The sequence below is a fragment of the Daucus carota genome, chromosome 7, assembly GCF_001625215.2.
Source record: "Daucus carota subsp. sativus chromosome 7, DH1 v3.0, whole genome shotgun sequence".
NCBI lineage: Eukaryota > Viridiplantae > Streptophyta > Magnoliopsida > Apiales > Apiaceae > Daucus > Daucus carota.
Genome location: NC_030387.2, coordinates 35865213 through 35890918, shown reverse-complemented (window position 1 = coordinate 35890918; position 25706 = coordinate 35865213). Strand labels below are relative to the sequence as shown.

Genomic DNA, 25706 nt, shown 5'->3' with positions numbered 1-25706 from the left:
ATCAATATAAAATATTTCTCAACATATTTTTTATAAGACCCGTTATCGTTGATTTCATGACCTGTTATAAGAAAAATAAGTATCAATTTCGTTACATAAGCATCAATGAATGAAACTAAATATTTTATATATCACATTTTATTTAATTTTTTTATCTTATTTTAAATTTAAATTTGATTTTATCTGATAAGCAACCTTATTTACTTAAATAAAAATTAAAACTTACTTTTTTTTTTGCATAAAGTATGTTAATTATAGTTACTTAAAACTATTGTCTGCAATATTTTTGTTATTATTTTTTGTATTAAGATATTTTTCTTGTTAAGATATAAATCTGAAATAAAGATAAAAAGCACTTAAAATTTACAAAAAGAAATCTTTAAAAAATTAAAATTAACTATATCCGTACAACTATTTCCCAATTTTTTCAATTTTCTTCTAAAAAAAAGGGATGATTAAATTTTTCTAGCGAGTAAAACCCCACTGCCAGAAAAATTGATACCCTTCTTGCGTAAAACCCTAATTCAATCGCGCTATATATACAACAGCAATCGCTTCTTCAGTCTCGCACCTCCTTGAAAACTGTGCCACCGGCGGCGATGTCTCCGTCATCAGTATCCTCCTGTTTCCGGTGGGATTGTTTGTATTACTTTTTAGAATGTAAGTCATTCATACATCCCCTTCCACGTATTCTCATGCTTCTGTCAGTTTATATCGCACATACTCAACATAAAATTGTACATACTCGAATTGCTAGCAGGTAGATATTGCCTATGTTTCTTGTGATATATATCATCACTTGTTATATGGGCTTTGTGTGACCAGACTATTTTTTATAATTGGGCCTCTAGACAATTCAGACTATAAATCCAGTTGAGCCCAATCAAACCTGCTCAGCTATATAATCTGTTCTCAACTCAAGGAGGTGGCATGGAAGAAGACAACTCTTAAGCTTTTTATTTTTCTTCAATTGCTTGTATTTCAATTCTGTCAATTTCCTCTTCTGTCTTGTTCATTCTGCACATTTTATTCTTGTTTTATCAATTCTATTCATATATACAATCATGAGCTTTCCTCCTCATTATGAAATGTTTGATAATTCTGGTATTTCGAGTGTTTTTACTGGCTTGGAAGAACTAACCAGCCCCCTAGTTGGTTACAAATGGTATCAGAGGCGTTCCTCGGAAATGGAAGAAGACAACTCTTAAGCTTTTTATTTTTCTTCAATTGCTTGTATTTCAATTCTGTCAATTTCCTCTTCTGTCTTGTTCATTCTGCGCATTTTATTCTTGTTTTATCAATTCTATTCATATATACAATCATGAGCTTTCCTCCTCATTATGAAATGTTTGATAATTCTGGTATTTCGAGTGTTTTTACTGGCTTGGAAGAACTAACCAGCCCCCTAGTTGGTTACATAGACTTTGGATTCGTGGAATTGGGAAATCAGGTGGACATGGTGGCAGCCTATTACAGTTAGGTATAAGTTTCGAAAACTAAATATACCGTCCTAATTATCATTCCTTATTTCTTTTGTGCACACTATAATATTCGATGTATATCATTTGCTTTAGTATTAGTTTGTATAGATCCTGTAGTTATTGCTTGTCAGGACTCAGGAGGAACCACGCCAAGATTGGGAAAGCAAATCCCAATCTTTAATCTAAAGACTTGACGAAGTTGTTTTGGAGAAGAATAGAAGATTAATCTAACGCATAATGTGCAAATTAAACTTGAAATTGAGATGATAGATTGTATATATATATATATTTTTAAAGGGTGAATGTAATTAATTGCACCAAGACGTTTGTCTGCTTTTGTAGAATAAAGTTATTAAAATATTAGTTTGCTTTGCATGAGTTAGGTAAAACACACTATGAATTTGAAAGGTTGGAAAAGAAGTACATAATCGAACTGAAGAAAGAAGAAGAAAAAATATGTGTGAGAAGGATAAATAAGAAAGGTTTAAGTAAAATTTTACACCTCGACTTCTACCGGAACACTACATTCTGTCTTAGCTCAGAGGTGCTTCCATTGCCATGAATATAATGCGTATCTTGAAAGAATATTTCTCCCTCTACACAAAAGGTGATCCTTCCTTTTCGAATCATGTTTGAATTTAGGTCCAAAGTCGTGCTTTCAGGTAATGCCTTTAAAACCCGATAGTATCACATATTTGTTGCATATATTCCAATCTAGCACTCATATCCTAATAACTCCAATATTAAATGTGGTTATAAGGTTCTATTCTCATATTCCTGATGTGCAATTGAATTATAATAGTATTCTCAGTTTTTGTATTATATAGCTTGATGATGTATCTTAGGCTCTTTGCACAAGAAATCTCAAAATCAACTGCTTCGTGTATGTTTTGTCATGACATTGTTTTCCGCAAGAAAATAATGAAATATTGGGAGCTGTTTTCAATTTTTTTTATAAGATTATAGTCTTAAAGAGCAAATTATCTCTCAACAAAAATCAATTTATGGTTTTATATTATTTTAGCAATAGGAATGAACATACTCTTAACAAGCAAATTATCTCTTTAAATGACAATGTAGCAATACTTTTCCATTATACAAAAATTGTATCATAAACAAAACAATAATTAAACAAGTTCAAAGAATACAAAATAATCGAACCACATAAACAAGTATATTAGCGCAATTAAAATTACAGTTCTAATAAAGTAATAAATTTAGAATCGTATATAGAGAAAATTTACATAATTGATATCGCCCGTCATAATGCTCTATCAATAGATTCCGATTTTACAGTAGCTTCAATAGTCTCAGGAATCACTAGGGAATTCAGATCTGGCAGAAGCAATGACGGACTCAGAAATTTTGGCGAGTGGATTCTATATATAAATTGTGGTGAGAGTCATAGAGTGTTGTTGCGGTTGTGAGCACAAAGAAGGTGAGGGAGGCGAGGTCTGTACTGTTGTTTGTTTTCTTTCTTTTTTTCCCCTCGTTTACGTTGTTACTCTAAAGGTTTGGGGTTGTTTTTTTAATTTTTTGGGCTTATTTTTAGTGAACCTCTAAATAATTGGTTTCATAGATAATTTTCAAATGGGTTCCTTACTGAATTTTCTATTTATATCTGGTTTTGCTGTAGGTTCAACGGGTGCTTGAGAACCCATGGCCCAAGCTATAGGTCTGCCCCTGGGCAGAATAACTAGTTCAATAGTTGATGTAGTGAATGTAGATACGAAATACTGAGATGTTTTTGTTAATTATCGATCGAAATAAAAATGAAAAAAATAAACAAACAGGGTTGTTTAGCAAAAGAGAAAAGGAAGAGTAAACAAATGGGGGTGTCTGGCGGAAGAGTAATGGAAGAATTAAAAAAAACCTAAATGGGTCAATCAACTAAAGCCCAAATAAATCGGGATGAAGCAAGCAGTACAACCAATAAAACAGTTTATATAAATAAATTAATAAGACGATATTCATTAATATAAATAGTGATTTAGGTGAGAACAACTGTTGAAATTGCAGCACAATTATTTTGTATATCACATTTCTCGCTGTTCTCACAGGTAAATTGTTCTCATCTGAATCATTATCTTTATTAAATGTATATTGTCTTGTTAATTATTTATGTAGATTGTCTTATTAGGTGGATTGTTTACTTCATCCCATGCTATTTGGGCTTTTTTTGATTGACCCATTTGAGATTTTTAAATTCTTCCTTTTCTCTTTCGCCACACCCTCAATTTTTTATTTTTCCAATTCTGTTTCACCGAACATCCCAATTTGTTTATTCTTTGATTATTTTTTTCGCTCGATAATTAACACAAACATCTCAGTATTTCAGATCTACATTGACTACATCAACTATTGAACTAGATCTTCTACCCAGGGGTGGACCTATAGCTTGGGCTATGGGTTCCCATACACCCATTGGACCTGCATCTAAATCCAATATAAATAGAAAATTCAATAAGGACCCCATTTGAAATTAAATATTTAGAGGCCCACTAAGAATAAGCCCAAAAAATCAAAAACATCCCCAAACCTTTTATAGCAACAACCTAAGGGGGAAAAAAAGAACAAAAACAAACAACAATACAAACCTCGCCTCCCTGACCATCTTTCTGCTCACAATTGCAGCAACTCTCTATGCCTCTCAACAATTTATATATAGAACCCACTCGCCAAAATTCTTGAGTCCGCCATTGCTTCTGCCAGATCTGAATTCTCTAGTGATTCCTGAGACGATTGAATCTACTGTAAAATCGGAATCTACGGATGGAGCACTATGACGGCGATATAAATTATGTAAATTTCTTCTGTATAAGTTTCGAGATTTATTACTTTATTAGAACTGTATTTTAATTGCGCTGATATACTTGTTTATGTGGCTCAATTATTTTGTTTTCTTTGAACTTGTTTAATTTTTGTTGTGTTTATGATACAATTTTTCTATAATAGTAAGGAGTATCGCTAGATTGTTATTTGAAGATATAATTTGCTTGTTAAGAGTATGTTCAATGCTAGTGGTAAAATAATATAAAACCAGAAATTGATTTTTGATTTTTTTGATGCTGAATATAATTTTTGTCGTATGTATGGTCTTGACATGGCACCAAAAAACTCAAAATAGAGCCAAATTGTATCCTATATGTATTTAGAAATGTGTTTTAGCTTTTAATTATCCGTTTTCCTCTATTTTTCACTTGCTTGTGTGGCAATTATAGTTTATATCATTTGTAGCAGTGGATTAGAGTGGTGTTCCTTTTTAGTTGTAGCCGTTTATAGATATTTCATCACTTATAACATCGCATTGAATATGCTATAAGGCATGTTTTGATTGGTACTGATTTTACATGGACATGTGATTTTATTTGAATATGTTTAAAACTTTAGTCAAGAGATACACCAACATATTGTAAATGTATATGCCTTGTTTTATTAGTAAGCAGAATTAGTTTTATGCCGAGCTAGATTATGTTTAGTGACATCTCTTATTTGGAGCAAGTAGTATAACTGTACAAGTGAGCAGTTCAATATTGAAGGCAAAGCATATGATACACAATTTTTATGGTCTTCTGTTGCTTACAATATTGCAACTATGTTTCATTGTCTTTTAATCTATTCTGGACACTCTTCAATTCAATTTGCATGACACTTGTAAAATTCAATCCTCTGCCTGCTTATTATATTGGTTGTTCTTAAATTGCCGTCTTAAGATAATTGATTTTCATTTTGAATATACATGAATCAGGGTACCCAAGTAGAAGAAAAATCAGAACATGTTCATAAGAAGGGTGAAGGACGCCTTTTGTTCACAAAGAAGTCTTCTGATAACAGTTCTGTCAAAAAGGTTGAACTTAATCATCATTATGACCCATGTGGATGTAAATCTTCCTGTGGGGGGGAGGACTGTTTGTGCTTTTTAAATAGAACCTACTGTGAAAAGTACTGCGGGTATGTCACTTGCTTATAGATCATGATTACATCAAGCGTCTCCTTATCCAAACTAGTTGAACTGTCATAAAGGGTTACTTATGTATGCATAGTTATATCCTCGTATAATTCCTGTGATCTATATGTATCTTATGATGGGAAATGTGGCTTGAATTATATATAATCTTTCAGTTGTCCAAAGAGTTGCAAAAATCGATTTAGAGGATGCCGTTGTGCCAAAAACCAGTGTCGAACTCGACAATGCTCTTGTGTTGCTGCAAATAGGGAATGTGATCCTGATGTCTGCCTCAATTGCTTTGTCAGGTAGAAATAATATTTAAGCTCCTTCATTAATATTATTGACTCTTTTCCCGACCCCAACACATGCATTGTTAAAAATTAATAACTTTTCACTTTCAAATTTTTGTGTATTGGCAGTTAAAAGGTGAAAAAAAATGGCAAAAATTCTCTAATTAGAGCACTGATGATTTGTTTTACATCTGACTGAGAAATATTATTAAAACTGTTACGTAAATTGACCCTTGATGATAAAATCTTCTCTAATAAGTTTTGTTTTTCACTGTAACTTCTCCTGGATTAATTTTGTTCGTCAGTTGTGGCGATGGCACTTGTGGAGCTCCTCCTCCAAAAGAGACAAGCTACAACTGTATGAATATGAAGCTTTTTCAAAATCAACATCAGAAGGTAATAATATTTAATATTTTACGCCATATAGTTTCCTTCTGTTTTTTTTTAATTTTTTGGAATACTTTTAAGGGGTATAAATTGAATATAGACTTCATTAGGAATCGTCTGTAAAGAAAACGACCATCACATCAGGATAGCTTTGCGGGATGAAGGAGTATTTCAAAGCAAATTGTTTGTTTTGAGAAATTATCTGTATAATTATCTTCTGAAGGCTTTCGTGTGGAAACAAGCGTTTAGGGTGTCTTGTTATGCAAGTAATATTGTAATGTGAAAGCCTTCGATGTCAATACACCTGGACATATTACTTAAAAAGATCAAAGAAGTTGGCCATCCGCAATTTAAGTTAAGAGTATATTAAGGAGAATATCCTCTTTAAAATGAAATGGTGTTGTCTAATCCCAAAAAGTTAGTTTGCTTCTTCCAGGGGAAATATTCTTTGGATGTAGAATGTTCCCCTCATGCTCATTTTTGCCATACCTTTTTCAATGATTTTATGGTTCTTCTTAACCAGTTCCCGCTAGTTGTGATTTGTAAGTGTCTTTGAGTTTTTACAAGTAATAATGAAGCAGAGATAGTAATTTGATTGCAACAGGGACTAAAATAATTAACTCATATGATTTATATAGGCTATAGTACATGTCTTTCCAATAGTTCACTTTATTATCTGGTTTGTAATTAGAGAATAAGGTTAGCATTCTGGTGTAGTAGTGTGTGAAAATAGCAACTAACGTGTTTCTTGGATGTGGATGCGTGTTTTTTTGTGTGCTGATATTAATGTCTAACGGCACCAATTTATGTACAGGTGTTAATTGGTGAATCTTGTGTATCTGGATGGGGAGCATTCCTAATGGTACCCAACTCTTTATAGTTCTGTATTAATCAGAATGAATAATGTTTGCTTTGTGCTTGTCCCTTCTTTTGTTTCAAATAAAATTTTACGTGACTCGTTTTTACTGGCTTCCACAGAATGAATGCGAAAAGGATGCATTTATTGGAGAATACACCGGTGAACTGATAACGCACTATGAAGCAGATAAACGTGGGAAGACATATGACCGTTTGAATTCCTCGTATTTGTTTGATCTTGATGATCAGGTATAATACTGGAAAATCAAATACCCTGATCTTTGACCTTTACTTTTGTAGATTAAACATTGATTTGCCTACTTTTTTGTGTTAGTATGTTATTGACGCATATGGGATGGGAAGTAATTTACGGTTCGCCAACCATTCTCCTAGACCAAATTGCTATGTAAAGGTAAGAAATTTTAGCTTCTGAGAACTTCATATTCCTGCCAAACCTGTATGTTTTCCCCTTGGCTATTGATTGAACATGTGAATCATTACCCATCAGCACATTACGACCACAAATAAAAGCGATAATTACATGGTTTACTTGTAGTGGTCAAGTGCATGTTGCCATAATAGCTTTTTGCTTTTAGCAGAATTTGTTAGTGGCTGGCGATCATAGGATCGGAATATTTGCGAAGGAAAGGATATATGCTGGGCAAGAACTGTTTATTGACTATGGCTACAAAGCAGACGTAGCTCCTTCATGGGCAAATGATCACAAGGTATCAAGTTCAAACGAGGACTACTCTCATAGGAGTAGCCGAGCTAAAAAGAGAATTGGAGCCAAAGAGAAGATCTCAGATTCGGATAAAGACGAGGACTATACTCCGAGGAGCACCAGAGCTAAAAAAGGAACCCGGGCTAAACGGAAGGTCTCCGATTCAGATAAAGATGAGGACTATACTCCATCTAGCAACAGAGGGGAAGGCATCGCATCCTTCGTCAAAAAGCCGAGCCAAAAGGAAGGCCTAGGGATTGAAGAAAGTTATCAAAGACAAATCCCCCTTCCTAAAATAGAAGATTTTATACCCACCTTCACATTTCTTCGGGACTTTATAGACTTTATTACTTTGTAGGTCATTTTCAACTTTCGACAACTTTTCGGATTTAGTTGTTATATTTCTTAACAAACAATTTTAAATTTGATTTCAAAATCATATTCAAGTTTAAAATAACATTCAAAGAGTTTATTCTAATAAGGACTTTCTAATACTCTGCTTGATGCCATATCCGGTCATTTTGATTCAAAATCCAAGATTTGTGATCCATGATCATAATTGTGATAACACCATTGAGTTGGGTTACTTGGAGATTTGTTTTGTTTGGAGGACTTGAAGACCTAATCTAACACCGTTGGATTAGAAGCATCAGAACAACAGATGTGCAGGACACGTGGCTGGTATTGTCTATTAAAAAATAAGAAAGAGAAAATTAAGAAAAAACAAATACGCAGTTCCGTATATAGACATGACACGATCGTAACCCCGGATTAAGCGTCATTGAATCTACAGTTACATGTCCAGTTGTCCTCCTAAAATCACTCATTCATTCACTATCCAAATCCTTTAAGAATTGGACACGCCGTAAAAAGGGAAGTGCAGGATCATATTGTAATTGGCATATAAATTGGCTGCAAACCAAGCAAAGCTTGGTAAAGAAGAACAATGAGTTCAGGTGTGCAGAACAATTGACAAGATGCTCAATTCCCTAAATTACAACGAGTTGAAAAACTAATGTATTTGCTTCTACAAGACCAGAGTATGTAAACAACGAACCAAACTAAACTCCATTGTTAACAATTTGCAGGACAAGAAGATAGAACAACATTATACAACAAAATATGTTCACGCCGGTGTGCAGAACAATTGAAAAAAATTCTCAATTCCCTAAATTACGACGAATTGAAAAATATTGTATTACTAAAATCTGTAGAACCCATGAATTTAAAAAAAACTTGAATGAACTCCATTGTGTACCATTTGCAGGACAATAATATAGGACCACTTCGACAAGAATAGATTGAACAACAATTCTGCAATCCTGTACAGAGAGAAGAAAGTACGAAGAAATTAAGGATAAGTTTGCAGACACAGTCTCTCCAAACTGAAAAACCGTCATCCTCAACGCTCATAGGACCACTTCGACAAGAATAGATTGAACAACAATTCTGCAATCCTGTACAGAGAGAAGAAAGTACGAAGAAATTAAGGATAAGTTTGCAGACACAGTCTCTCCAAACTGAAAAACCGTCATCCTCAACGCTCAAACGTAAGCAACAGTTACAAGCTTTGATACAGTTAAAGAGATGTACATGTTTACGCTCAATGAGATATACACATGTTTTTTTATAAAATAAACTAAAATATAACAGCCGTTAGATCTGAGCAAAATGAACGGACCAGATGGAGGACTCCAAAACTCCAAATAAGTGTGGTCTCCATATAACTTGGACCCAACAGCATTTATGTATTATATTATGTTATTTAAATTTAAATTATTTTTAGTTTTCAGTACTCAATAATATTTTTATGTTAATTTAATTGAGTTAAGTTCCATGTAATCCACATATTTACTGTAGTACCGTAAACCACGTATGTTCTGCAACTATAGAATGACATAAAAACATTGCAAAATGTATGAAACTTGTTATTTTGTGAAATACATTCTATAAATATCACTATTTCATGAAAAATATTGAAAATCATTTATGTTCGACAAGTAGAACACATATGTTCTGTAATATGTAAATATGTTCTGCAAACTTAACATGTTTTGCAGAATAATGTATTTTTCACTATTTAACTTGTAGAATGTTTAGGATTGTCAAAATTTTTAACAAAATAATGACGTTTATAGAACATGATTTGCAAAATAACACATTTTGCAATGTTTTTATGCCATTCTATAGTTGCAGAACATACGTGGTCTACGGTACTACAGTAAATATGTGGAATACATGGAACTTTGTTCTAACTTAATTTAATAATTTATTTTAATATGTTGTTGATGGTTTGAACTTCCGAATTTTTTAGTAGTATCATATTGAAATATAGAGAACTTTATTATATGTATTTAATTTAATAATTTATATTGATATTTTGTTGACTGGGTTTGATTCAGACCTTAATAACATAATAGTGAAATATATAAAATTTGATATAATGTTCATTCATACCTTAATAACATAACAGCGAAATAAATTTAATATAATGTTCTAAAAAGTTTGATTTGAGTGATTTACTTTTGTATGTTTAACTTTTAATAATATAATATATATGTAATTTATATTAAAGTAATTAATCAAATTAAGATATACCTCCTTCCTCCCAATATACTAGTCTTTTTTTTAAAGATTTTTTTTATTTCATGATAGTTGTCCATCTCTACATCCAATGTAAATTTATCTACCAATTTTCAAATTTACCCTTTTTTATCATTTCCAATGCGAATTTATAACACTTATAGGTAAAAGTAATCCAATAAATAGGGTTAATACCTAAAATATACAATTCAACTAACTTTTTTTATGCATTATTCTTTTAGAATAGGATGGAGGTAGTAAATTTATTTTAATATCAAGAACAAAGATCAAACTTTCTAAATTGAGGAAGAAAATTAAACTCTTAAAGAAGATTTGATTGCACAAATTAATAACCTCCAGATTTCAAATGACATATTTGATAGTTCAACCTCTAAATTTTTCGAAGTTGAGGCACAACTTGATAAATTAGTTGAAGATTCGATAGTTATGGGACTAAATGTACCTGCCATACATGAACTTATGTGGCTTCAATGCCTGACATGGATAGTGATGGAAAGTTAAGCATTGTTGAATCTGTGGCTTTTCGGTTCATTTCAAAAATGGAGCCTTTAAGTAATTATAAACATGAGGCACCATCCAGTGTAGTTGTAGATTTAGGCATTAGTCTGATGGATGACTTTGTTGAGATGGAAAAATTAGCAGTAGGAACCATTGACAAGTCATTTAAGATCTCACATTTAACTCTTGATGATGAAGTTACTAAAGATGGTGGTCTCTCTGTAGCATGAAACAAAATGAAACCTTAAGGTATGATCATTACTTTGAAGAAAGGCAACTTTAAAATTGTAAGTCTCCTCGCCTTACTTATAGTATATACTTTTGCACTGCTGTCTATAAGTTTTTAAATTTCTCCGGCTCTGGCTTATTTGTCCTTGATAGTTGTATTCAACCAGATCGTTGACAGCATACATTCTTGTCAAAAAAATTTGTGATAAGATTTCATGTCAGGTCATGTATTAGATTGGTCTTGTCTGGACCGAAACATTTTCCTTGCATTTAGTTAAAAAATCAACCAATTAAGTGGAAATGAACAAAGAATATTCGCTAGTAAGACGAAATTAAAGCAAATTATAGAAACTAGAGCATTGCTAGCTGAAGACAGTGTTGAGAGAAGGTATATATCCAGAGTCTCCAACAAGAAAAGAAGTTTTATGTTCCCCGAACTCCCCTACAATTGTTGATAGCACCTCCGGCTCTACCTTTGCTCTCAAACGTACAATAAATATTCAGACATGTCCTTGAAAACAAATAACATTAGGCATCAAGATGTGGAAGCTGCAGGGAATTCCTTTGCTATTATTCGTAGCAAAGATATAAGCAGCCGTGGACTATGGAAACATATGTTGTGAAAACTAAAGAAAAATTATAGCAAAAAGGGACCTTCTCAGATGTTGCATAACACCAGAACATAGGTTATGCATTTTTGTTGATGAGCAAGTTGTTTGATGGTTAACTTAGATGTAATGTGTGAGCAATTCGTGGTTGGGGCAAGGAGTTCTGGGCTTTTTTGATGCTGTAGTATATTATCTTAACCAGTTGTTTTATGATGCATATAATAAGATTTTCCCCTTTTTTGTCTTGATAATCACTGGGAGTAATATATAGAGGGAAGTTGGCTAAAACAAATTATCTTAGATGTGAATTTTTAATTATAACAAATCTGAGTTACGAACACACATCAAGGGCCTGTAGCTAAATTCGAACCTTGAATTTTGGATGATAACAAAGGAGAGTATCTGATGCAATAAAATAGAGAAATAGAGAGATAATGCAAGTGTCTATGACGGTTTCATGAAGGAAGAGTTTCAAAAAGAATATCAATTTATGATGAACATCATTTTCCTCAACTCCGAGACTTTAACTCATGCCTTTACAACCTATCAAATATTTGTTAGGCAGGATAATTATGTAGACAAGAGAGCTTTGAATCTGATTAATATCACAGAGTCTATGATGACAGTCACATGAGATATTGACAATCTTTCTTTCATAGCTAGTGAGGACTTTCAGTATGCAAAAGAAGCCGATGATCCTCTTGTTGTGAATCAATAACGTATAATGCATTTGATATGAATAAATATTATATTTTTCTTGGACAACGTTTATTACGAAGATTAAATAAATGATAAATATTAGCGTACGCATCTTAACTCACCACCTAATTTTAATGCATGGGCATGACTCACTTTTTCACTTTTAATATTTATTTTAACTAGATTAAAATTTTGATAATTTTTTTCTTTTTTATAATTTTACCGTAGTTTTGACTACAATCATCACATTTGTCATCTTATATTACATATCTTTAACAAAATCTCTTAATATGCATGTATAGACTGTAACATATGATTTTCTCTAATTTATCGAGTATATATAAGAAATTGATTATTTATACTGATTCATGTTTATTGGATTTTGCGTAGATTTTGAAATTTGAATTAAAAGATTAATTAACCAAGAAAGGAGATAATGAATAATGGAATTTGATTGTGAAATGGGGCAATGAATAAGAGTAAGAATTATAACCGTTTGATGTGGAAGAGGAATATAATGACGAAGAAATCTAGAAAAACTCTAGTCCCTAGAAGTAAATTGTGTATTTGATTCTGAAGTCGAAGTTTTTGAATATTACAAACGATATAGAAAACAAAACGGATTCGAAATTACGATAAGAAATATCATGAAAATTTACAGAGTTAACACGTACTTAATAATATGTCATAGATATGGTGACTATCATCGAAAAATAGTAGTTAATTTTGAATACAGAATTTCGTAGTGAAATCAAATTATAAAATTAGATTGTGTAAAAGAATGGAAGAAGGTAAATGGTGTCATTCAGATAATGAACACAATCATAATTTGAGTCAAAGCATTTGATGCAATAGAAAGTTAACAAATTATGCAAAAAAATATATTGATTTATGCGATTAAACTAATATTTCTAAGAATAAGAGTTATGATACTCTTGGGTTAAGACATGGAGGTCACGGAAATATGTTTTAGAAAAGAGTTATAAAAACTATATGGGACAAATAGACGATTGAGACCGGTGGAAAGTGGTGGAGGTCATGATAAAAATATATACTTTTTATAAAAAAATTGTGAAAATCATACGAGGACAAGTAAAATATTGAGATTGACAGAGGATGATGATGTTGCCTCCAAAATATTTAAGTTAATATATAGCTAGTAAATTCCAATAAATTTTATTACACAATAGACCTTGATGATGAAAATAAGATAAATTTCTTATTTTGGACTGATGTGCAATTTAAAGCAACATATAAAGAGTTTGAATATGTTGTTACATCTGATACTCCATATTTAACCAATAAACATAATATGTCATTCGTGGGTTTTAATCATCACGGTCAATCACGAGAAAACGCCAATATTTGTATAATTGTTTGAAAATTTTAACTACATATCGAAGATTTTAATGAATGTCATAAATACATATCAAAAATAATGTAATGTAAAATACGTCTGAAATATGTCATCTTTGGTGTTTATGGCCTACTATGGAAAAAAGCAATAATATTAAATTTAAGAAACTGATGTAAGTATTAAAACTCAAAATACGAATTTCAAATGAATTAGATATCGATAAATGAAACAAAAATATTTTATACATAAGATATTATTTATATTTTTTTTATCGCTGATTTGCAATTTAATTTGATTTTATTTGATATACAACCTTACTTACTTAAATAATAAACAAAAAATAAATTTTGTTGCGTAAAATAATGTTAATTATAATTATTAAAGCTATTATCAAATTTATGTCCAATATTTTTTTCTGAGAAATTTTCATTCATCCAGATTTACATCTCAAATAAAGATAAAATAGCATCTAAAATTTACAAAATAAAAATATTAAAAATTTAAAATAATACATACAACTATATCCCAACATTTTAGACTCTTTTTTTTAAGGGTTTTTTTTATTCATAACCAAGTTCTCAATCTTATTTTCAAAAATATTACCTTCTCCAATCTTATTTTCAAAAATACTACTTTCTCTAAAATAAGATTTGAAAGATTTTAGAGAAGGTAGTATTTTTGAAAGATTTTAGCAGAAGGTAGTATTTTTGAAAATAAGATTGGAGAAAGTAGTATTTTTGAAAATAAAATTGAAAAAACAGTATACAAGGTAATTCCCTATTTTTAACGAAAAAGAAATTTTGTCAAAAACAAAAACGAAAAAGAAATAATTAAAATTTCCCAATGAGTAAAACCCCGCTCCCAGGGCCGTTCCATACCTTCTGAGGGCCAGGGGCGAAAGAAGAAAATGGGCCCTATTTTTTTTACTTCACTAAATTTGATAAAATATGCCCTTGTAGCAATGCAAACTCAAATTTTAGTCAACTTCTGTAAAAAAATAACTATAAAATAATCTAGTTTAACGATAAAGTGTATAGGATGTAAAAAAAGAGATTGAACGAATGTTTGGTGACATTTATCTGTTAGTGCATGATTGATAGTACCATTAGTTAGGTACGGACATCGTCACTTAAAATAGAATAGATTTACAGGACTGATATATACTAATAAGAATACATAAATTTTATCCGCGGGTTCCCCTCCCTCTGGGCCGGGCCCGCCCGCTGCCATGATACCCTTGTGCCGTAAAACCCTAATTCAATCGCGCTATATATATTTGGCAGCAATCGCTTCTTCAACCTAACACTTCCTCGAAAACTGTTCCACCGGCGGCGATGTGTCCGTCATCAGTATCCTCCAGTTTCCGGTGGTATTGTTTTGTATTACTCTCTATACTGTAAGTAATTCATACATCCCCTTGCCACGTATTCTCATGCTTCTGTCAATTTAGATGGCACATACTCGACATTTATATATATACTCGAATTGCTAACTATTGCCTATGTTTCTTCTGACATATATCATCACTTGTTATTTGTGCTCAGTGTCAACACAATTATATAGGATCGTATGGAAAGCGATGTTCATAGACTTTGGATTCATGGAATTGGGAAATCAGTTGGACTTGGTGGCAGCCTATTACACTTAGGTATAATTTTCGAAAACTATACCGTGCTAGTTTTTGTTTCTTATTTCTTTGGTGCACACTATAATCTTCGATGTTATATCATTTGCTTTAATATTAGTTCGTATAGATCTGTAGTTATTGATTGTTAGGATGGACAGTGTCCAGATTGGGGAAGCAAATCTGAATCTTTTATATTTATGGAAAGACTTGACGATGTTGTTAGGAGAAGATTAATCTAAATCCTAATGTGCAAATTAAACTTGAAATTGAGTTGATAGATCAAATATATTCTTTTTAAAGGAGGAATGTAATTAATTACACTAAGATGTTTGCCTGCTATTGTGGAAGAAAGTTATTCAAAATATTAGTCTACGTTGCATGAGTTAGGTAAAGCACACTATGTACTAAGGTTGGTAAGAAGTACATAATTGATCTGAAGAAAGAAGAAGAAAAAAGATGTGAGAAGGTTAAATAAGAAAGGTTTAACTAAATTTTATGCCTCGACTTCTACCTGAACACTACATTATGTCTTAGCTCAGAGGTGCTTCCGTTGCCATGAATATAATGTGTATCTTCAAAGAACATTTCTCTGTCTACACAAAAGGTAATCCTTCCTTTTCGAATCATGTCTGAATTAGTCTATAGTACTTGTCTTTCCAATAGTTCAGCATATCATCTGGTTTGTAATTATTAGAGAATTAGGTTAGCATTCTGGTGTAGTAGTATGTGAAAATAGCAACTAATGTGTTTCTTGGATGTGGATGCGTGTTTTTTTGTGTGCTGATATTAATGTCTGTTGGCACCAATTTATGTACAGGTTTTAAATGGTGAATCTAGCACGCATTCCTAATGGTACCCAACTCTTTATAGTTCTGTACAAATCTGAATGAATTGTGTTTGTCCCTCTCTTTTTGTTTCAAATAAATTTTTACGTGACTTGTTTTTACTGGCTTCCACAGAATGCATGTGAAAAGGATGCATTTATCGGAGAATACACCGGTGAACTGATAACGCATGATGAAGTAGATAAACGTGGGAAGATGTATGACCTTTTTGACTTCCTCATATTTGTTTGATCTTGATGACCAGGTATAATACTGGAAAATCACTTAATTCCCTGATCTTTGGCCTTTACTTTTGTAGATTAAACATTGATTTGCCAACCTTTTTATGTTAGTATGTTATGCATATGGGAAGGGAAGTAATTTATGGTGCACCAACAATTCTCCTAGACCAAATTGCTACGTAAAGGTAAGAAACTTTAGCTTCTAAGAAATTCATATTCCTGCCAAACTTGTATGTTTGCCCCTTGGCTATTGATTGAACATGTGAATATATCATTACCCATTGGTACATTACTATCACAGAATAGAAAAGTTGTAGAATGCTAATAATAGCCTACAAAGTAATAAAGTCGGCAAAATCTTGACATAAATGTGATGGTGATAAATCATCTATTCTTAGGAAGATGGATTTGTCTTTGACAACATTCTTCAAACCCTAGGCCTCCCTTTTGTCTCGACTTTTTGACGAAGTATGTGATGCCTTCCCAGAGCTAGCCGGAGGGAGTATAGTCCTCATCTTTATCTGAATCGGAGACCTTCTGTTTAGCTCATGTTCCTTTTTTAGCTCTGGTACTCCTCGGAGTATAGTCCTCGTCTTTATCTGAATCTGAGATCTTCTCTTTGGCTCAAATTCTCTTTTTAGCTCGGCTGCTCCTATGAGAATAGTTCTCGTCTGAACTTGATACCTTGTGATCCTTTGCGCATGAAGGAGCTACGTCTGCTTTGTAACCATAGTCAATAAACAGTTCTTGCCCAGCAGATATCCTTTCCTTCGGAAATATTCCGATCCTATGATCGCCAGCCACTAACAAAATCTGCTAAAAGCAAAAAGCTATTACGGCAACATGAAATGGACAGTGGCTGGAAATCACAGGAGCGGCATATTTGCCGAGGAAAGGATATCTGCTGGCCAATAACTGTTTATTGGTTATGGTTATAGAATTAGACGTAGCTCCTTCGTGGGCAAAGGATCACAAGGTATTAAGTTCAGACGAGGACTATTCTCATAGGAGCAGCCAAGCTAAAAAGAGAACTCGAGTCAAACGAAAGGTCTTGGATTCAGATAAAGACCAGGACTATACTCCCGAGAAGTACCAAAGCTAAAAAAGGAACCTGAGCTAAACAAAAGGTCTCCGATTCAGATAAAGATGAGGACTATACTCCCTCCGGCTAGCTCTGGGAAGGCATCACATACTTCGTCAAGAAGCCAGGCCTAGGGTTCGAAGAATGTTGTCAAAGAATATTTGATTATCACCTTCACATTCCTGTCGAGATTTTGCAAACTTTATTACTTTGTAGGCTATTATTAGCATTCAACAACTTTTCTGGTTTAGTTGCACCTTCCTCGAAAACTGTGCTCTGTCATCAGTATCATCTTGTTTCTGGTGTGATTGTTTTGTATTACTCTTTATACTGTAAGTCATTCATACATCCCCTGGCCATGTATTCTCATGCTTCTGTCAATGTATATGGCACATACTCAACATTTATAATACTCGAATTGCTAACTATTGCCTATGTTTCTTCTGATATATATCATCACTTGTTATTTGGGCTTTGTGTCAACAATTATATAGGATCGTATGGAAAGAGATGTTCAGACTTTGGATTCATGGAATTGGGAAATCAGTTGGACTTGGTGGCAGCCTATTACACTTAGGTATAATTTTCGAAAACTATACCGTGCTAGTTTTTGTTTCTTATTTCTTTCGTGCACACTATAATCTTCGATGTTATATCATATGCTCTAATATTAGTTTGTATAGATTTGTAGTTATTTCTTGACTAAAGTTTTAAACATATTCAAATAAAACCACATGTCCTTGTAAAATCCGTATCAATCAAAACATGTCTTATAGCATATTCAATGCGATGTTATAAATGATGATATATCTATAAATGGCCCCAATTAAAAAAACCTACTCTAATCCACTGCTACAAATGATACAAACTATACTTTCTATAATTGCCATTTAAGCATGTAAGTAGAAAGATGGAGGAAAACAGATAATTAAAAGCTAAAATACATTTTTAAATATAGATTGGATAAAATTTTGCTCTATTTAGAGTTTTTTTTGGTGCCATTTCAAGACCATACATAGGACTAAAAATTTTATTCAGCACCAAAATATTAAAAAACAATTTCTGGTTTAATATTAATTTAGCACTAGCATTTGACATACTCTTAACAAGCAAATTATCTCTTCAAATGACAATGTAGCATTGCTCCTTACCATTATAGGAAAATTGTATCATAAACACAACAACAATTAAAGAAGTTCAAAAAATACAAAATAATCGAGCCACGTAAACAAGTATATTAGTGCAAATAAAATTACAGTTCTAATAAAGTAATAAATCTAGAATCTTATATAGAGAAATTTTATAAAATTAATACCGCTGTTATAATGCTCCATCAGCAGATTCCGATTTTACCATAGCTTCAATCGTATAAGGAATCACTAGGAAATTTAGATCTGGCATAAGCATTGGTGGACCCATGAATTTTGGCGACTGGGTTCCATATATAAATTGTGGTGAGTCACAGAGAGCTGCTGCAATTGTGAGCACAAATAGGGCCATGGAGTCGAGTTCCGTATTGATGTTTGTTTTCGTTCTTTGCTCTCCCTCGTTTATGTTGTTGCTCAAAAATGACAATGTTCTTTTAGAGCAACAACATAAACGAGGGGGAAGAAGAATGAAAACAAACAACCTCCCTGACCCTCTTTGTGCTTACAATTGTAGCAGCTTTCTGTGACTCTCACCACAAAATTTATATATGGAACCTACTCGCCAAAATTTCTGAGTCCCCCACTGCTTCCGCTAGATCTGAATTTCATATTGGTTCCTTAGACGATTGAAGCTACTGTAAGATCGAAATTTGTTGATGGAGCATTATGACGGCGATATCAATTATGTAAACTTTATCTATATACGGTTCTAGATTTATTACTTTATTAGAACTGTCATTATAATCGCGCTAATTAGTTTTATGCCGAGTCAGATTAAGTTTTAGTGATTTCTCTTATTTGGAAGGTGTGTAGTTGAATACAAAGCATATGATACTCAATTTTATGGTCTTTTGTTGCTTAAAATATTGCAACTATGTTTCATTGTCTTTTAATCAATTCTGGACACTCTACAGTTTGCATGACACTTGTAAAATTCGATCCTCTGCATGCTAAAATTGGTTCAAATCGTCATCTTTAGATAATTGATTTTCATGTTGAATATACATCAGGGTACCCAAGTAGCATAAAAATCAAAACATGTTTGCAAGAAGGGTAAAGGACACCTTTCGTTCACAAAGTGGACAGATTTATGTGAAAAAGGGTGAACTTAATCATAATTATGACCCATGTGGATGTAAATCTTCCTTTGGGGGGGGGGGGGGGGGGTTGTTTGTGCACTTTAAATGGAACCCACTGTGAAAAGTACTGCGTGTCTGTCACTTGCTTATAGATCATGATTGCATGAAGCGTCTCCTTATCCAAACTAGCTGAACCGTCAAAAAGGGTTACTTGTGTATGCATAGATATATCCTCGTATAATTCATGTCATCTATATGTATCCTATGATGCGAAATGTGGCTTGAATCATATATAATCTTTCAGTTGTTCAAAGAGTTGCAAAAATCGATTTAGAGGATGCTGTTGTGCCAAAAACCAGTCTCGAACTCGACAGTGCTCATGTGTTGCTGCAAATAGGAAATGTGATTCTGATGTCTGCCTCAATTGCTTTGTCAGGTAAAAGAAATAATATTTAATTTCCTTTATTAATATTGACTCTTTCCCCAACCCCTGTACATGAATAGTCAAAAATTAATCTATTTTAACTTTTAAAGTTTTTGTGGAATCGAAGTTAAAAGGTGAAAAGAATAGGCAAAAATTCTCTAGTTAGAGCACTGATGATTTGTTTTACATCTGATCAAAAAATATTATTAGAACTGTTACAGAGATTGACCCTTGATGATGAAATCGCGTCTACAATATTAGTCTTGTTTTTCACTGTTACTTCTCCTGGATTAATTTTGTTCATCAGTTGTGGCGATGGCACTTGTGGAGCTCCTCCGCCAAAAGAGAAAAGTTACAACTGTATGAATATGAAGCTTTTTCAAAATCAACATCAGAAGGTAATAATATTTTACACCATATAGTTTCCTTTTGTTTTTTCAATTTTTGGAATACTTTTAGGGGGTATAACTTGAATATAGACTTCATTAGGAATAGTCTGTAAAAAAATGACAATCACATCAGGATAGCTTCACGGGATCGAGGAGTATTCCAAAGCAAATTGTTTGTTTTAAGAAATCATCTGTATAATTATCTTCTGAAGGCTTTCGTGTGGAGACAAGCGTTTAGGGTGTCTTGTTATGCAAGTAACATTGTAATGTGAAAGCCTTCGATGTCAATACACCTGGACATTTTGCTTAAAGATCAAAGAAGTTGGCCCTCTGCAATTTAAAATAACAGTATTTAAAGGGGAATATCCTCTTTGAAATGAAATGGTGTTGTCTAATCCCAAAAAGTTAGTTTGTTTCTTCCGGGGGAAATATTCTTTGGATGTCGAATGTTCCTCTCATGCCCATTTTTACCAGACCTTTTCAATGACTTTATGATTCTTCTTAACTAGTTCTCGCTAGTTGAGATTTGTGAGCTTCTTTGATTTTTGGAAAGTAATAATGAATAGCACAGATAGTAATTTGATTGCAACAGGGACTAAAATAATCAACTCATATGATTTATATTGGCTATAGTACTTGTCTTTCCAATAGTTCAGCATATCATCTGGTTTGTAATTAGAAAATTAGGTTAGCATTCTGGTATGTGAAAATAGCAACTAATGTGTTTCTTAGATATGGATGCGTGTTTTTTTTTTTGGTGCTAATATTAATCTGTTGGCACCAATTTATGTACAGGTGTTAATTGGTGAATCTAGCGCGCATTCCTAATGGTACCCAACTCTTTATAGTTCTGTACAAATCTGAATGAATTGTGTTTGTCCCTCTCTTTTTGTTTCAAATAAATTTTTACGTGACTCGTTTTTACTGGCTTCCACAGAATGCATGCGAAAAGGATGCATTTATTGGAGAATACACCGGTGAACTGATAACGCGTGATGAAGCAGATAAATGTGGGAAGACATGACCTTTATGACTTCCTCGTATTTGTTTGATCTTGATGATCAGGTATAATACTGGAAAATCACTTAATTCCCTGGTCTTTGGCCTTTACTTTTGTAGATTAAACATTAATTTGCCAACTTTTTAATGTTAGTATGTTATGCATATGGGAAGGGAAGTAATTTAAGTTGCACCAACCATTCTCCTAGACCAAATTGCTAAGTAAAGGTAAGAATTTTTGGCTTTTAAGAAATTCATATTCCTGCCAAACCTGTATGTTTGCCCCTTGGCTATTTATTGAACATGTGAATATATCATTACCCATCAATACATTACTACCACAAAATAGAAAAGTTGTAGAATGCTGATAATAGTCTACAAAGTAATAAAGTCTGCAAAATCTCGACAGAAATGTGAAACTGATAAATTATGTATTCTTAGGAGGGGATTTGTCTTTGACAACATTCTTCATACCATAGGCCTCCCTTTTGGCCCGGCTTCTTGACGAAGTATTTGATGCCTTCCCCCTAGCTCTGCTGGTGGAAGGAGTATAGTCCTCATTTTTATCTGAATCGGACACCTTCTGTTCAGCTTGTGTTCCTTTTTTACCTCTGGTACACCCAGGAGTATATTCCTAATCTTTATCTGAATCCGAGACCTTCCGTTTGGCTCGAGTTCTCTTTTTAGCTCGGCTGCTCCTCTGAGAATAGTCCTCATCTTTATCTGAACCTGATACCCTATGACCTTCTGCCCATGAAGGAGCTACGTCTGCTTCTGTAACCATACAGAAGATATTTTTGGCCAGTAGATATTGATCCTGTGATTTCCTGCCACTAACAAAATCTGCTAAAAGCAAAAAGCTATTACGGCAATATGAAATGGACAGTGACTGGAAATCACAGGATCGAAATATTTGCCAAAGGAACTATTTATTGATTATGGTTACAAAAGTAGACGTAGCTCCTTCGTGGGCAGAGGGTCACAGGTATCAGGTTCAGATAAAGACGAGAACTATTCTCAGAGGAGCAGCCGAGCTAAAAAGGGAACTCGAGCCAAACGGAAGGTCTGAGATTCAGATAAAGACCAGGACTATACTTCAAGGAGTACCAGAGCTAAAAAGGAGGCTTAAGATTCAGATAAAGATGAGGACTATACTCCCTCCAACAGCAGAGCTAGGGAAATGCATCTTATACTTAGTCAAGAAGCCGGACCGAAGAAGAATGTTGTCAAAGACAAACCCCCCTTCCTAATAATAGATGATTTATCACCTTCATATTTCTGTGAAGATTTTGCAAACTTTATTATTTTGTAGGCAACTTTTCTGGTTGTTGCAACATCCTAATGTTGTGAACGAACCATTTTAAATTTTATTCTAAAATCACATTTAAGTTTGAAATAAAATCCTTATTTTTAATAAGGACATATTAATCTCTACGATCTACATAAGGCCATATTCGGTCCATGAACAATTAGTACAGAGGGATTACTATATAAATATTTTATTAATTTTAATATTCAATTATTATGGAGTATTTTATTATATTAGATGAATTGATTAAGATGTAATATATTTAAATAAAGTTAAAATTGAATACTTGACCAATGAAAAACATATCCTTTTTACTAACGACTCAAGAATAAAAATCAAAATTTCAAATTACAGGACATAAAGATGAAAATAAGGAACTCAAAATTATAAGAATATTATGAACCGTTTTTTGATTATCTTAGCAAATATAAATAATTTATTTGATTGCATAAATAAAAATCAAAATTTCAAATTACAGAAAATAAAGATGAAAATAAGGAACTCAAAATTATAAGAATATTATGAACCGTTTTTTGATTATCTTAGCAAATATAAATAATTTATTTGATTGCATAAAATTTATTTTTACAAGTTTTATTCAAAAGAAAAAATTTATTATATATTAGTATTAAGTAAAAAAACACAACTTAAAGTTTTCTGATGAACTAAAAATGTATAAATAATAAAATCATTATATTGATATCAAATCAAATAATCTTGATTTGATGAGTGATCAGTATTTGGATACCGTCCAAAAGAAATTAGGATAATTTATGTTTGAATTTGAATATTTGGATTGTTGAGATAAACAGGAGAATATAATATCAAAGGATAGGCTCGGGTTCTCTATAATCATTTTTTAAAGGTTGCTTGACTTAACTTTAAAAAATGACTTAACATTTAGAATAAAGAAGAGGATTGTAAGTGATAAATGAACTTAACTTAAGTTAATAAAAGTATTTGGATAACTTTATGTCAATTGAGGTTTTGGTAATTTAAATTTATGAATTATTAAAATACAGGGAATTTTATTAATAAATAAAATTTATTACATATTAAAAGATTAAAAACCTTATAATAAAATGCAAATTACTTAGAAAATACAAAAATCACTAGCATTTCTGACTTCGAACTCGTACCCCAAGCACCCCCTTTGTCAGTAAAAGACTTTAATCTTGTCATTTTTAATGAACAAAGGAGACAACTTTCACATATTTGTGAGCTAAACACTCATTCTAGATTCCGGTTTCATCAGTTTTTAACTATGAAAATGATATTTTGTATGCAACCAGAAAAACAGAGTAGATTTGACTCGATTGTTATTGGTGATTTAGAAATTCATCCTTAAAATGTTATCTTTTCATAAAATTTCTAAAATTTGACTGATTAATTGATAATTAAATGAATTTCGATGCGACTTGTAAAAATGGGGTTAAAATAATTGATATAGAAGTTGATTAAATTGTTACTTAATCGAGATTAATTGATCAAAAATCAGATTAATTAGTCAAAAATTGACAAAGATATTAAAATTTGAAATTTTTTTGAGAGATAATTCGAAAATAATTATATATGTTTAATTATATTATGAATTATTAAATTAATATTGATTAATCCATTATTTTTGGTTAATCACTAAATCGGTACCTCCACCGATTAATTTGATTTCTGCCTTTTATAATATTGCTTCCCATTATTAAAAAGCTAGACCGCAAACAAACGCAAAATAATAACTTAGGGTTTGCATCATAGCAGACTTTCAAGTAGGGCTGTCAAAAAAATTCGAAAGATCTGATATCCGTCCGAAAAATCCGTTACCGTATCCGGGAAAAAGCGGATATAATCCGTATCCGGAATAATACGGATATTATCCGTATTCGAATCCGGAGTTTGTGGATACGGATATGGATATAGGCGTATCCGTATTCGAAATTATTATATGTATATAATAATACTTATATAAATTTATTATTTACTTATATATTTTATTTTATCATATAAATTTTGAAAAAGAATTAATATTTAAAATAAAAAAGAAACATTAAGTATCTTGCAAATGGAGAAAATGGAACTATCTTCATCAAGCTTTTTCTTTTTAAAATTGTTGCAGATAGTGTTGTTTTGTGATTTTAAGTTGTTAAAATTAATATTTTGTTCGAAATATTTGGCCTGAATGCCTAAACTTCTGTTAAAGTATGTTATTAATTTCTGATTGGGTATACATTTGCTGTTGAATGGTTCAAAATATGTTTTTTTTTAATTAATCTCAGAATGTATATTTGATTTTGGTGATGTTCGAAAAAGCGGATACGGATATTATCCGTATCCGGATAATATCCGACCGGATACGGATACGGATCTTTTTATTCTAAAATTTGCATATCCGTATCCGGATCCGGATCCGATTTTGAGTAGACGGATACGGATATGGGCAAATCCGTATCCGTTTTATCCGTTTGACACCCCTACTTTCAAGTTTTCTAGGTATCGCTTCTTCGCTCTTCATCCCGTTCGCACTTTCATTTAATTTGAATTTGAATTTTTTTGGCGAATTTTTGTTGAATACTTTGCTATCAAGTTTGTTTGTTGTGTTCATTTTTTAGGATATTAGGATTTTATTTTTTATTTTTTTTTGATTTCGATAATTTTTCTAAAGACTTATATGATATTTTGGGTGATTCATAAATCTTGCGTCAAATATGGCATAATAATGAATATTGCATAAGCTTATCTTTCATGATAATTTTTTTTTTTTAATTTCAGTTGATGTAATTGATAATTCTGAACACTGGACTACAGATGTTGTTCCAATATCAGTTGATGTAACACATAGATCTGAACACTGAATATTGGATTATAAATATTGCTTATGTGAATGTCAATTGTGATTAACTATGTTCA

General features: G+C 32.3%; 2 protein-coding genes across 8 annotated transcripts; both read left to right on the top strand.

Annotated features, from left to right (window-relative positions):
* Positions 1-493: 493 nt before the first annotated feature.
* On the top strand, positions 494-25706 carry LOC108195783 (histone-lysine N-methyltransferase EZ3). Of its 6 annotated transcripts, XR_010285667.1 has the most exons (12): positions 14854-15079; positions 15228-15331; positions 16128-16162; positions 16270-16352; positions 16454-16561; positions 17952-18034; positions 19989-20120; positions 20416-20506; positions 21293-21327; positions 21435-21562; positions 21651-21724; positions 25569-25706. XR_010285667.1 is itself a non-coding variant. In XM_064081498.1 (10 exons), the coding sequence occupies exons 5-9, from the start codon at positions 16481-16483 to the stop codon at positions 21323-21325; spliced, it is 420 nt and encodes a 139-aa protein (XP_063937568.1). In that variant the 5' UTR covers positions 14854-15079; positions 15228-15331; positions 16128-16162; positions 16270-16352; positions 16454-16480; the 3' UTR covers positions 21326-21327; positions 21435-22928. The 6 variants fall into 6 exon arrangements, 2 of the variants coding, with proteins under 2 accessions (XP_063937568.1, XP_063937569.1); XR_010285668.1 differs by lacking the exons at positions 14854-15079; positions 25569-25706 and adding an exon at positions 494-660 and having other exon boundaries at positions 15247-15331; positions 21651-22928; XR_010285666.1 differs by lacking the exon at positions 25569-25706 and having other exon boundaries at positions 21651-22928.
* Positions 2790-8146, top strand: LOC135147827 (histone-lysine N-methyltransferase EZ1-like). Of its 2 annotated transcripts, none has more exons than XM_064081497.1 (8): positions 2790-4283; positions 5230-5432; positions 5604-5735; positions 6026-6116; positions 6922-6969; positions 7086-7214; positions 7300-7377; positions 7565-8146. In XM_064081497.1, exons 1-8 carry the CDS (start codon positions 4254-4256, stop codon positions 8045-8047), a joined length of 1194 nt encoding a protein of 397 aa, XP_063937567.1. In that variant the 5' UTR covers positions 2790-4253; the 3' UTR covers positions 8048-8146. The 2 variants fall into 2 exon arrangements, with proteins under 2 accessions (XP_063937567.1, XP_063937566.1); XM_064081496.1 differs by having other exon boundaries at positions 7562-8146.